At 39.0% G+C, this 14,791-nt stretch overlaps 1 protein-coding gene across 10 annotated transcripts in view; it reads left to right on the top strand.

The window, feature by feature from the left end:
- Nucleotides 1-14,791, top strand: part of slc4a5b (solute carrier family 4 member 5b) — a 46,895-nt gene that overhangs the window by 31,558 nt on the left and 546 nt on the right. For 4 of the 10 annotated variants that reach the window (XM_034602722.1, XM_034602725.1, XM_034602721.1 and 1 more), the window contains 11 exons: nt 439-497; nt 2,297-2,488; nt 3,086-3,199; nt 3,493-3,606; nt 4,531-4,692; nt 6,296-6,474; nt 6,650-6,722; nt 6,824-6,892; nt 7,142-7,315; nt 7,613-7,777; nt 9,609-9,720. In XM_034602722.1, coding sequence (XP_034458613.1) covers nt 439-497; nt 2,297-2,488; nt 3,086-3,199; nt 3,493-3,606; nt 4,531-4,692; nt 6,296-6,474; nt 6,650-6,722; nt 6,824-6,892; nt 7,142-7,315; nt 7,613-7,777; nt 9,609-9,720 — 1,413 coding nt within the window. Of the gene's footprint in view, nt 1-438; nt 498-2,296; nt 2,489-3,085; nt 3,200-3,492; nt 3,607-4,530; nt 4,693-6,295; nt 6,475-6,649; nt 6,723-6,823; nt 6,893-7,141; nt 7,316-7,612; nt 7,778-8,005; nt 8,173-9,608; nt 9,721-10,401; nt 10,703-14,791 lie in introns of those variants that run through there. The other 6 variants (XR_004615659.1, XM_034602723.1, XM_034602724.1 and 3 more) reach the window with 6 other exon arrangements.

Raw genomic sequence — 14,791 nt, 5'->3', positions numbered from 1 at the left:
CTTCCTTTGTGCAAAGTTAGATATTCAATATAACAACAATAATCATAATATTGAGAGCTACAACATTTGTTAATTTATCAACATAATTGATGTGACCCTCGTGAGATATTGACAGGGAAACATTAGGTTGGCATGTCCACATAATGATTCATCATGGAAATAGATTTGAAGCAAATGTGCGGTCCCTACTCTGTGATGATTTGCGGGTCTTGTCTTTTGTGTCTCTTGCCTCACTTTGGGATGCTGCCTGAAAAAGTGAGTGTGCATGTGTCGACCCTGCTACTGTGCATGCTGAGAAAAGTAGTGATGGGGCTGGGATATATCACTGTAGTCTGATATTCAGAATGTAAAAAACACCATGACCAGTATTACCGAAAAGGAAAGTTTTACCCATCATCTTGCTCATGATTCATTCGTTTTTTTCTTCTTTTTTTCAAGCATATGTGCTGGGATTAAATGTTTCAGCTCCACTCGGAGATGATAACATGACTCTGCTGGTAAGTCATGTTAACTTTAACAACATTGAAGAATCTTTCCTATTCGTCTCTGGGAGCTGTATGTCGAGATGAAAATGATTTGCTGAATAAATGTTGTCACCAAGCAGCTCAAATTTGACCCATCGAAATGTGGCCCATACTTATAAAGCATCTCAGGGGAGGAAATCGCTCCTGACCGGCCCGACACTCTCAGTAACGAAGAAGCATTTGGTCCTATTTTTATTTCCTATGATTAAAAGGCATTTATCAGCTTTCTAATTTGGTAAATAACTACTCTCTGCTGATATTTAATCAATCAATCAACCAATCAAATTTATTTGTATAGCCCATATTCACAAACCTCAGAGAGAGCCACATGTGAGGATCCCTCTCCCAGGACGGACCGAAGTGCAATAGATGCCACGTGTAAAGGAGAACATCATAAATAAAACAGTATTTACAACATTGATTAGAGGAAACAGTTTGTAACATAATGGGAAAGTGTGTCAATGTTTAAAGTATTTATACATAAGAAAATGTCTGATAGAGATGAAGGGAGCAGCAATGACAAATGAATTGAGGAGTGATTGTCATTAATGGTAGAATATGTGAGTAGGCATATTGTATGCCAAGCAGTCTTGTTGTAATCACAGTCCATGATCAGTTGCCAACACGATCACTATCCGCCATCACAATCTCTGATTCGCGATCCACTATCATGATTCACAATGTGGCCGCAGCAGTGATCCTGGATCTGCAAACGATAAAACATAAGGACTAGACCTATAGCAGCATAACTAAGAGCAGGTCTAAGACAAGCCTGGACCGGCTCTAACTATAAGCTTTGTCAAAAATGAAGGTTTTAAGCCGACTCTTAAACGTACAGATGGTGTCTGCCTCCCGAACTGAAAGGGGGGGAGATGATTCCATAGGAGAGGAGCTTGATGGAGGAGAATTTTAAATTCTTAATGTAACAGAAAGACCAGTTTAGTAAAATGAGCTAAAGAACCTGTTAGCAACCTTATGTAGGATAGGGAGAGAAACGATCATTGCAAACATTTTTTATTTATTTAAATTATGGTCTTATAGTGTTTTATGGATTATTGATAGGCTACAATATCTGAGACATGTTAAAGTGTCCCAAGACTGGGCAACATTAGAAAAATAAATGTCTTGTTATGAAACCTTTCAATTATACATTGCACTTGAGACCTATGAGGCAGATTGTGATTTGTGTTGTGATGAGTAAAATTAGCACAAAAAAATCAGAAACCATGATCAGTTCATTCATTTTTTCGCATCATAGTTTATGCATAAGCTTTTAACATTTTACCTAAGTTAACAACCCCTATGCATAAACCCTATTATATATGAAAAATGGTGGTGCTGTGATAACACATGTTGGATCAGGTTGGCTATAGCTGCGTACAAAGCTTTGACCTGTGACCACATGACTGTGATTCACTGTGATCACAGGGCCACTGTTACTATTTGTCGCCTTTATGATGTTGCACTCTCTCGTCCTCGGACAGTGTCAGTGAAGGAGCTTCATGATTCATGAGTGTTATCCTCAGATTGAATATATGAAATGCTTGATACAAATGGTCCTTTTTATTTTTCAGTCTTTGTTATAGAGCCTCGTGGCTCTCACTTCTTCTGCTCTGTATTTTATCTTCTTCTGTTATCGCTGCTCTTTTGTCTCTCTTGTTTCTGCCTCTTCTCCCCTCCTCCCCCACCCTCCCCTCACCATGTCTTCAACTCCCCATCCCACCCTGCCTCTCCTCCTCCTCCACCTCCCTTGTCTTGTCTTTTCTCTGTAGTTTAACTTGACTGGCCAGGACTGGAGTCAGCTGAGTAAGAAAGAGTGCGCCAAGTATGGCGGCACTCTGGTGGGGAACTCCTGTAAGTATGTTCCTGACCTGGCCCTCATGTCCTTCATCCTCTTCTTCGGAACCTATTCCATGACCGTTTCTCTTAAGAAGTTCAAGTTCAGCCGCTACTTCCCGACAAAGGTGAGACAGCCTCGCACTTCACAGTTTTAGGCAGAACATGTTCGAAGGCTTCCTGCTGTTAGAGGCTCTCCCCTCCTTTGAAGTTAATCTGCATGTGAAGCATGGATTCTTGTATTTGGGGGGGATATTTATCAAAGCATGAAAATGGTGATATTCTTTATTGACTTTGTCACAAGAGACCAAACCAACTCTACACTCCCAAATGTTTAACAGCTGTTATCTAAGAACACATCAGGTATGTTGTTTACTCTTCTAGTTACACTTCAAATATTTGGGCTTTCCTAGTCTTGAGGACCACTCAAAGTACAAGTTTACAGTAAAGTGCCATTCACCCATTCACAAGGCAAGAGCAAGCCAGAAAGTGTTGAGCTAGGGACTCACACATTGTTGGTTTGGTCTTAACATGGGCTTTGGTCACAGCAGGAAAAATAGAGAAAACTACCAACATTATTCCTTAAAGCTTCTGAGAATGTTCATGAAATATTAGGAGCTGTCATCCCTTCATTCCACCTGGTGACCTTTGAAACCTCCATAGCTGTACTAGAGTGTCCTCTCCCATGCTCTCTCCCTCCTCTGCCCCTCCTGAATGTGCTCCAGCTCCGTACCCTGATCAGTGACTTTGCCATCATCCTTTCTATCCTGGTCTTCTGTGGGTTGGACAGCCTGCTGGAGCTGGACACCCCCAAGCTGCACGTGCCCACTGACATCAAGGTCGGCTCTTCCCTAAATACCTCTTTCCCCTTTGCCATCTTTTCTATCTCACCACTCGGATGCATTTCTTTCCTCAGGGATGTGGTTTTTGTACATTTAACATAGTTCATTTGTTTTTATGTGGATTTATCACTGTGATGATTCGTTTACAGAATTTGTCTTCTCTTCTCTCTTGTCTTCATTTCCCCCATGTACACACACTTTCCATGTGTTGTCCCACCTCACTGTCATTCTACACATATTTGTTCGTCCATTTTCTTTGTCTTGGTGTGTGTGTCTGTGTGTCTGTGTAGCTGAGGAAGTTAATCAGTGATTTTGCCATCTTCATGTCAATCATGTCCTTTGTGGGTCTGGACATGTTGATGGGGTTAGACACTCCCAAACTAATCGTTCCAACTGAGTTCAAGGTATTTGATTTCTCACCTAATTATGTGCAGAAATATGTATTTGTCATATTGCTTTTGTGTAGCTGTTTTCTTTTGTGTGCATGTTAGCAGTTATGGAAAGTAAAAAGTAAAGTAAAGGTACAACTTTAATGAGTATTTGTATTTTCTGCTACTTTTGACTTCAATAATGTATTTTTGACTTCATTACATTTTACTGATTAAAACAGTTAGTGGTAAGGTTTCAGAGTAAGATTTTGAATTGAAGAAACATAATGAATTCAGAAAATACTTTTCATCAAACCAGTGGTTTCCAATATGTTTTACCTTTTCCAAAATAAGAGTTTCATGCTTCAGATGTCTACAACTTGGCAAGACCCAAACATGAGGAGTTATCCAACATTTCACAAAAAGCATGAAAACAACAAAGAATAATCAAAATAACATTTACATTTTAAGGAGACGTTTTTTTTCGCTCTCCCATCAATCATCTGAGGACCCCTCAGATTTATACTGGGACCCTTTGGAGGGGCCAGACTCCAGGTTGGAAACCACAGGTCTAAACTGTATATAAAGTCGATTAAGCAGCTCCATCTGGAGCAGCTACAACAGTAAAATGCTGCTGACACATTAATAACTCAGGATTAATGATGTGACAAAGAGTCAGTCAGGAGGCATTAACTGCAGAATGAATTACTTTTACCTTTGATACTTAAACTATATTTTATTGATAAGACCTTTGTCCTTTCTACTGAAGTGGAATTCTGAATGACTTGTACATGCAGTGCAGTAATTTTACATAGCTAAATTGGTATTTTAAGTAAATGATCTGAATACTTCCTCCACCATTGCATGTTAGTATATTTTAGATTAATAACTAATATAATTGCAATTAGATTTTTTTTCATCTAAAGTTAAATTATATAAAACATTTTCTTTATCGTGCAGCCGACACGTCCTGAGCGTGGCTGGTTGGTGATGCCGTTTGGAAAGAACCCCTGGTGGTGGTATGTGGCCAGCTTCGTTCCCGCCCTCCTTGTCACCATCCTCATCTTCATGGACCAACAGATTAGCGCCGTCATCGTAAACCGCAAGGAAAACAAACTGAAGGTCTGCATGCGATCAAGGGAAAGGAAACTTTCGCCTCTTGTAATCTTCTTTAAACTCAACAATCCAGACCTGATGTGTCATTGCCAAAAAATGATGCTTACTTACTTGCGTAATTGTGTCTTAATAAGCTTTACTGCAGCAAGTCAAAGTTAATGTAAGTTAACGTTGATTATTCAGTGACATTGTGAAACATAAAACAAAGAAATCCAGGGTGTTGCTGGGATCTTGGGCTCCCTTTCAACTCCTGTCTGCACATTTTGGTCGAAGATGGTTTGGTTAAAGAAGGAAGACCCCTTTGTGCAATTTAGAATACTACTAATTATAAACTTTATCTGTGTAGCACCTTTCCATGCAGCACAAGATAATTGAAAAGCAAGTAGTGTTTAGTGTTCCAGAGAGAGACAGCTGTTTGAGAGATCACCCAAAGACATTTGAAGAGATATAAATACATTCAAGGACAACATGTAGAACATCATGTGAAGCTACCACATGGTATTATGTATGTAATTAAGTGTTAGAGGAAGGTTTTTTCTTTTTAAGAGATATGTTTTTACGTTTAGATTTAAAGGTGTCAATGTTCTTTCTGGTGGGGTTTTTGGTGACTAAAATACCAGTGGATGAAGGAAGATTAAACATTAGAGAATCTGTGATTAAAGTAGAAATACTTTAAAATCTGTTTTAAAACATACACTCAAATAAAGAGTGGTCTTTTTCCAACAGTGTCTATTTGCATTTAAAGGATGTAGGCGATCCCCTCAGGTCCTTTTCAGTCAGCTGCAAACAGTTAGCTCTGTAGCTGTTGAATGGAAATGACAGACTGAGAACATCTTTTAAGAATCTGAGTCAAACCTTTAAGGCAATCTGTAGATCAGGACCACTGCTAGGTGTTGTCTTAGGCTATATATCAACACATCAGATGTAGATTAATAGCAGTTTGTCATTATTAACTAGGCAACTAGCAGTTATCAGTACATGTAACGTCTCTTGTCAGTGTTATAATTGTACCTGAATTTGGCTGAGGCTATTTTCCTAGAGCGTGAACCTTGCAGATACGTAGGAGACATCGTGTGTCCAGCAGTTACACTGTATATGTTTACAAATAAAGCACATGTATGTATATTCTGGAGGAAAATAATAGAACAGACATTAATAATTATTCAATCAATCAATCACATTTTATTTACGTAGCCCGTTTTTACAAATCATGCCTCAGGGTTTAACAATCTATTGAACGTGGGAGTTGCTCTATCCTTAACCATCGACTATGATGAGAAAAAACTACCAAAAAACCAGGATGGACAAAAATGCAATAGATATTTTGTGTGTAACAGAGCCCATCAACAAAATAACAATATTTTAAACAAGATAATTAACCTTTAAAGCAGAGTTTGAGGGGGTCGAGGGGGGTAGAGGGGATCCTTAATACTTTGAGTGCCCTAGAAGTTCATTGCATAAAAAAAGAATTACTATTTAAATAGCTATGTTCGTCAGAAAAATAAAAGAAATAAAAGAAAAATCTTTTTTTTTCCTGAAATCATCCAGCCCTACACTCATGGCTTGATCTGAATGATTTTTCACTTCCTGTTCTTGTGTCCGACTGCAGAAAGGTTGTGGCTACCACTTGGACCTGTTCTGGGTGGGTGTACTGATGGCTGTGTGCTCCTTCATGGGTCTGCCCTGGTACGTAGCAGCTACAGTCATCTCCATCGCCCACATCGACTCTCTGAAGATGGAGAGCGAGTCGAGCGCCCCCGGAGAGCAGCCACAGTTCCTGGGAGTCAGGTAGGACGATTCTGACACTGGTGTTCTGCTTCCTGTGTCACATTTAATGGCGTCCACTTCTTTCTAAGTTAGTAAGTAAAGTTAGTCAGCGGAGCTTGAGTTAAAACTGTAAATGCATGTGTGAATCTTTCATATTGAGTGTTACACAAAAAAAACAGTGTTGCTTTATTTCTAGGGAGCAGAGGTTGACAGGCATCCTGGTGTTTGTAATGACCGGACTCTCCATCTTCCTCGCTCCGGTCCTCCAGGTCAGTTCGCACATGAAACTCATGATGTTGCTTTTTTCCCCAAAATCTGTTTGTCTCATTTCACACATATTTTAACAATGTGTTTTTCTGCTTTAATTCAGTACATCCCCATGCCAGTCCTGTATGGAGTGTTCCTCTACATGGGAGTTGCCTCCCTGAGTGGTATCCAGGTAGACTGAACATTATCACATACATGACCCATGTACCATTTTACTCTAATACACAACAATACTGCAAATAAGAAAAACGTTCTCTATCAATCTGCTGGAGAAACTAAAAGCAATTAAAAGCAAATGAATGATAAACTGATTATTGAAATAGTTGATCATTAATTCACTAACAAATGAACATTCTGACTAATCCCTGCAGTTATAAACCTGTGAGTGCATGAGAGCATGTTCTGTATCTGTCTGTTTCAGTTCTGGGAGCGTATCAAGCTGTATCTCATGCCGGCCAAACACCAGCCAGACTTCTCCTTCCTGCGTCACGTCCCTCTGAGACGCGTCCATCTTTTCACCCTGGTCCAGATTATCTGTCTGGCTGTCCTCTGGACCCTCAAGTCCACGTTCCTGGCCATCATCTTCCCAGTGATGGTCAGTGTGTAACTCAAATATAGAGTTGTCATAGTGTGCTGAAGTTGAAATGTTATGGAAACACGTTATTGTAGAAGGTGGGATGTCATGTTGTCCATCTTTAATTATAGACTGTGGTTGATGATAATAACAAACCTTAGTCATAAAGCACTTTTCAAATCAAGAAATGCTTTAGTTTGATGTTTTAAGAAGAGACTTAAGGTCATTTTATCATCACAAGACGTTTCCAGGAAAGAGAGTGACTAGATTGAAGAGAGGAAACTGATGGAGTGTTTTCCCTTTTTCCACCGTTTCTAGATTCTGGGTCTGATGGTTGTACGGAAGCTGCTGGATCTGATGTTCTCGCAGCACGACTTGGCCTGGCTGGACGACATCCTGCCAGACAAGGACAAGAAGAAGAAGGAGGATGAGAAGAAGAATAAGAAAGAGAAGAAGGCGGCAGAGCCAGAGAGCGACGAGGAGGTGAGGGAAATGTTGTCAAACATGGAATCAAACACGACACACACACAAACAGATGTGGTGTCTGCCTGCCAAATATTCAGCTACTGTAATCTCCTGAGCTGGCGAGTGCGGGTCTGTTTTCTTGGTATTTACTGTGTATTTAAATGTGTGTCACTCCATCTCTTGTATCTTTCCTGAGTTTTTTTTTTCTCCGACTAATACTGTACGTTTCTCCTCTCTGTCCCACAGTGTTGCTGAAAAGGCACTGTACAACACTTACTACAACCTTTTTGTCTGTCTACCTTCCTTTTATTACTGATCTGCCTATCCCTCTGTGTTTCTACACTTTAGACTTCACACTCTTAGCACCTTTGTGTCCCTTCATGTCCTGGTTGTTTTGTGTGAGGACAGTGCTGATGTCCTCTGATGTTTTAGATTAAAAGACAAGGCTGGTGCTGTTCTATATTTTTGTTACAGTCGAATAAAAAGCATGAAAAGTCCAACACTAACAATGTGTTGAGGCTTGGTCACATCAGAGATGAAATGAATCTTCCTGAAACATTTGGCTCAAGGGGCTTGATGACATCACAGGGAGTGAGTGAGACACTAGAGGGGTTATTGTGAATTGAATTAAGCGTAAATACAGAAAAGGATTAATAGAAACATATATGGTCAGCAGAGCGGATGTTAATAAGTTTGGGGGTCGACGCTATTCTTTAAAAACATCTATTAGTTCATGTTTTGTAGAAGTCTCATATAAAGACTTTTACAAAAAGTAGTCTATGTTAAAAATGCAACAAATCCATAGTAGAATCGTGCTGAAAAGTAGTCTAGATAAACTATTATGTAAATTTGACTTAAACATATGTTGAGTAAATAATAGTTAGTTTAATATGGTTAATATTTATTAAATTAGATACAAATGTAGTCTGAGTAAAATGTATGAGGAAAGTGTGAGTACATTTTATGTCTAAGGATGAAAATTGCCAGAATACTCTACTTGAGTATTCTTCTGCATCATAACTGCTTGCATTGTAGTTTATCCTCTGAGGTCATATTAATAAAACTGGATGGTGACTCACAGCGTCAATGTCGCCCTAGATTTTAGACTCTCTGGCTTCCTGCTGCCTTATAGATTTTTGTTGTCAAAACAGTTTGCTGTTAGTTTTGTAAATGTAGTATTTGTAAGAAAAAAATGCACTGATTAAATAAATAGGAAATAAATAGATGGTGTGGAAGAGGACCCGCTGATATTAAAGGGCTCATTCCAAGGTAATGAAAACACAATGACTTAGTTTCAGGTAATTTTACACTAATGAAAACATCAGTTTAATATTTTATTACAACAAAGACTCTAAATTAAGATGGACAGCGTATCCCTATTTTGCACCGGCGACATCATTTGAAGCCAGACTGAGCAGTATAGCTCTCTAAGGTCTCGCTGATACACAAGCTCAGCCAATCGCAACTCAGTCTCAACTGTCAATCAGAACCGTTTTTTACAGAATATCTAATTAAAAACAAACTTACTAGAACTTACTGTACATAAGTCAGTGTGGTAAGAATGATGTTAAGTAAAAAAAAAAGGAGTGTATTTTGACTGAGGGGGAATTTATGATCTATAGTGCAGCGGCCAGGAAGTGGTCAAGACACTTTGGCCTCATCCATCTTACAGGATCCTCCCGAATCATACACACTAAAACTTTAAGAGTTTTTGGACATTGGTGAGGCTCTATCACACAAAGGGATACCATATTTTTTATTTTTATGGCAAAAATATAGAATTCATCTGTCCTTTTCCTTTAAGAGCCCAGTTTGTCCTGCATGCCGACTTCCTCTCTCTGTCACTCAGCCCAACAGCTCTGTTCCCCCTCCAGTGAAGATTCCCATGGAGCCCATAGAGCCACACACAGAGCCAGACCCCACCCATGTTAACCCCCAACCCAACCCAAAACCAACTGATTGTGAGTACACCGACCCCTCTCCTCCACTTTGTTGTGTCCTGTCTAGTGGGGCTTTTGCTGTTGCTAGTGACTGTGGGTGAAATATCTGGTAATGCAATACTTCAATCAAATGTACTTGAGATAACATCACAGGGAGCTATGATAATCCATAATGCACCAGTGTGTATCTACTCATGATGGAGCAACAGAAATGGTTTGTTATATGAAGGAAAACTTCCAGTATCACACAGAAAGATTATCAATCACCAAGCTCATGCGGGTGCAAACATTTCAAGGGGGGAGGTCAGTTAGAAAAGAGAAGACTGTTCTTCGAGGGGGGGGGGGGGGGGGGGGGGGGGGGGAATAGTTGCTGGTTGCAGCCGTTAATGTAAAATCATTTTTGAGTCAGTGTAGTGTTGACATGGCTCTGATTTGAGTTCCTCTGATTATTCCTTAAATTACAAACAATCTAATTTTTGATGTGTCTGCAAACGTAGCCACTGTAAAAAAAAAAAAAAGACACTTGTTTCTTTGACAATTCATGTGAATCTCTTTTCTAATGGTTTTGTTCATCTTGATTATCTCTGTGTATGTGTTTGTATGTGTTGAACTGTACATGTATGTGAATGCTTGTTTTGTGCACTTGTTCTCTATGTGTTCTTGTCTGTGTGTGTGTGTGTGTTTGTGTGTGTTTCCTTACAGGAGGAGAACCCTTACTCGACAGTCACATACAATCAAAATGAACTAGACCACAGGTACTGTGTGCTGAAACTGCACGTGCCCTACAGTGATCTGTTTCACACACCTGACTCAACAAACACTGGCTGGGACCACAGCCCTGTCAACTCCAGGCAGCCAAACACACACACTGTAGTTACAACATAGAAACAACACTTTCTGTTCACTTGTCAGCTGTTGCATCTCTTCGATGTATGTGTATGTTGGATGACTATTTTAGACATTTTATTTTTAAACATAGACTATTTTGGTTGCGTACATTGTTTTTGACATTGGGAGCATGTGCAGTAGGAAACAATGCACATGCATAGACAGTACCATGTACAGTGACGTGCATGAGAACTTGACACTGTCCTGAATATTGAGTAAGTTGTACATACTGGTGGTCAGAGGTTTTCAAAGCACAACACTGCAGGGTCCCCCTTAGACAAAACCAAGACCCTCCCCACCCATCTTTGTCTACAGGAGGTCAAATGTTAACAATGATAAGATAAGATCATCCTATATTTATCCCACAATGGGGAAATTTGCCATTTTAGAGCAGCAAAGAAGACAGCACAAGTAATAAACATGCAATAGCACATGTAAGGAAATGTAAAGAATATGACAAATCTAAATGGATAATAAATAGAGTGTAAACTGAATATATACAGTGTGAGAATATATGCAGTGAAAATTCGTTTAAAGTTAAGCTTTAAGTTAAAACTTTTACAACTGCCACCATTTAAATTATGCCAAATTAGATATTATTAAATCCAGTTACCCATGGATGTTCTAACAATAATCACTGGATCCTGTTCTGCAGCTATAAGGAGCTTATTTTTCCTCTGAATCCGAATCAGATTTATGATCATTTATTTTTAATTAGCATCAGACATAATATCACCAAACTGTGTAATGCATAGTGAATCTAAAAACATGTGTGCAACTGCATTATGACTGTAAGGAAAAAGAAACACTTTGGACGCACATCACTTCAGACAGGTACAAGGGTTGTAAAGTACCTTAGTGCCTCTGTTAGCTTACAGTGTTCAGCACATTACATTAAGTGTGTCCATCCCCTTTACCTGCACCCAGTTTCTGCCTCACCTCTGTAAATCTACGCCCCCTGGGGAGGGACGCCTCGCAGTTTGAAAACCTCTGCTAAAGGTCTATCATTTCATCTCTAGTAGTCCCCTGCTGTTCATGTATCTGAATCATTGTAGATCCTGGCATATCTACATTGATTATTGTATTCAAATTGGCTCAATCGCATTTGCATTTTTATCTGGATGGTCACTGTGACCTGCCACTGATGTTAACAGTGTATTAAGATTTCATTTCTTTTCAATTCAGATTTCAGGCTTGAATAGCTGTGTCATTATCTGTACTATTTCTATAAATAATATTGTGCGAGGTTAGAATGAGTTATCATTTCCAAGTTAGAGAGGTGTTAAAACTGACACAACAGCAGGATGCTGTGCACATTCTTCATGATAGTGATGGTAGATGAATCGTCTTAACCACATTTCTTGGGTGAAAAAAATCTGTCCATCCCAGTTGCCAGGTTATTAGGTCCAATTCAACAGTGCTGTAACAAATCCTACTTTAAGATGATTCCAATGTTGAGTTTCTGTTGAAGCTGTTTACTCGAGCATTTTGGAGGATATAGTCAGTGCTGCTGATGAAATGCATTGTTGCAACGCTGGGAGATGTTTCGAATATGATGTCCACCCCCTTTATATCAATGAGTGTGTACAAGGGTTTTCACCATGACAGGATTTTGGTTGTTTCTTTTGAAAATACCAATTTCCCTTTTTTAAATTGGCTCCTGTTTCTTTTCTATATATAGCGTACCTTATTTCATGCAGTGTGAAAAGGCACATTGATTCAGTCAGAGGGCTCTCCGGCATCACGTTGCATTTTACATTTCCAGGGCCTTGAAGGTGAGGAGGAGAATTTTAAATTCTATTCTAGATTTAACCGGAAGCCAGTGTAGCGAAGCTAATACAGGAGAAATGTGGTCTCTTTTCTTGGTTCTTGTCAGGACACGTGCTGCGGCATTTTGGACAAGCTGCAGAGTCTTTAACGACTTACTGCTGGAGCCTGATAATAAGGAATTACAATAATCAAGTCTGGATGTAACAAAGGCGTGGACTAGTTTTTCTGCATCTTTTTGAGAAAGGACATGTCTGATTTTTGAGATATTACACAAGTGGAAAAAGGCGGCCCTAGAAATTTAAATTTGTTTTAAGTGAGAATTAAAGGACAAATCAGGATCGAAGATCACTCCCAAGTTCCTGACTGTTTCATTGGAAGCAAGGGCAATGTCGTCTAGCGCAGCTATATCATTAGATAATGTATCTCTAAGGTGTTTAGGGCCAAGTATTAGAACCTCTGTTTTATCTGAGTTTAATAAGATAAGGTCATCCAGAGTTTAGTTAATTGATTACACTGTTCTGGTTTTATTGACAAGTATAACTGGGTGTCATCCGCATAGCAGTGGAAATTTACCGAGTGTGTCCTGATAATGTTTCCTAGTGGAAGCATATATAATGAGAATAAAATTGGGCCGAGCACAGAGCCCTGTGGAACACCGTGGTTAACTTTGGTGCGCACAGATGACACATCATTAATTTGCACGAATTGGAATCGATCTGAAAAATATGATTTAAACCAGTTTAGGGCGGTTCCTTTAATGCTAATTGTTCTAGTCTCTGTAATAAAATGTGATGGTCAATAGTGTTGAATGCTGCACTAAGATCTAACAGAACGAGGACAGACACAAACCCCTGATCTGAAGCTATTAGAAGGTCATTAGTGACTTTTGCCACGGCTGTCTCTGTGCTGTGATTGGCTCTAAACCCAGACTGAAAGTCTTCATATATATTACTTTCCTGGAGAAACTCGCACAGCTGATTGGCTATAACTTTTTCAAGGATTTTAGACAGGAAGGGGAGGTTGGATATTGGTCTGTAATTGGCTAAAACCTCCGGGTCTAGGGTGGGTTTTTTGAGAAGGGGTTTGATTACAGCTATTTTAAAGGACTGTTGTACATATCCTGATGATAATGACAGATTGATTGTGTTTAGTAACATACTATTAATTAGGGGCAGAATTTCTTTAAGTAATTTTGTAGGAATGGGATCTAAGATACAAGTTGTTGGTTTAGAACATGAGATTATTTTGGTCAGCTGATCAAGGGTGATCAGAGAGAAGCTGTCTAAATAATCGGTAGGATTCTCAGCCGTTTCTGAGATTTCTGTTCTTGGCAGGGTATTAGTGCCAATTGAGGGCAGGAGATGGTTGATTTGATTTCTAATAGTTAGAATTTTATCATTAAAGAAGTTCATAAAGATATTGCTATGTAGGGATCAAGGAATACTGGGTTCGGTGGAGGTGTGACTCTCTGTCAGCCTGGCTACAGTGCTGAAGAGAAACCTGGGGTTGTTTTTATTTTCTTCTATTAGTTTTGAGTAGTAGGCAGCTCTTGCTTTGTGGAGGGCCTTCTTATATGCTTTAACACTATTCTTCCAGTCTAGGAGATATTCAACACGAAAGCTTTATGAAAGCTTCAGGACTCCCACTGTGTATGTGTGTATGTGCTCACTACAATCAGTTGTCAGTTTATTAGGCACACCAGCTCAAAGGAAAGCAGCCTAATGCAACAGATCTACAATACATAGGGAACTGTTATTGTGCTTTTATTTTATTTAATTTACATCCGTGGAAAGAAATAAACTACTGTTAGCCCCATACTGTACTGGAATACAATATTTAGGTATCTGTATTGTACGTATGTTTGTGTTTTGCAGCTGAATATTTTTATCTCACCAAATTTTAGAGGGAAATATTTTGTCTTTTATTTGACAAATAAAATCAAAAGATAAAATGAAAATCCAATGAGCAACGTAAACATGAGGGAGATGTGATCCACACAGGTCTAAACACCTGTATGTATAGGAGTATGGATGTGCAGGAGCTTTGAAAATATAAACCTAAAATAGATTTGAGATATATGATCACTAGGACTGCAAATAGAAAATATTTCATTCATTTATCTGCAAGTGATTTTCCTGATAAATTGTTGCTCTATAAAACAATATTCAATCTACTCTGATGTGAAACAAGTAAAAGAAGAGAAGCTTGAACCTTTGAACATTTGTCATGATTCTTTGAACAATAACTAAGAGGATTAATCAATTGTCAAATTTTGTGTCTATTGAATTAACCCATCCACCACTTACAGTACTCAGGGGTTGGACATTGTAACAGAAACACTCCCAGTTTATCAGAACAAAATTCATCTGCAGCACAACCCTCTGAAATATAATAGCTACAGTAAAGGAATCAAATTGCATAAGGCACAAATACC

The sequence above is a fragment of the Hippoglossus hippoglossus genome, chromosome 12 (assembly GCF_009819705.1).
Source record: "Hippoglossus hippoglossus isolate fHipHip1 chromosome 12, fHipHip1.pri, whole genome shotgun sequence".
In the NCBI taxonomy this organism is placed as follows: domain Eukaryota; kingdom Metazoa; phylum Chordata; class Actinopteri; order Pleuronectiformes; family Pleuronectidae; genus Hippoglossus; species Hippoglossus hippoglossus.
Note: the sequence above shows the minus strand (reverse complement) of the source record. Positions and strands in the feature narration are given on the sequence as shown.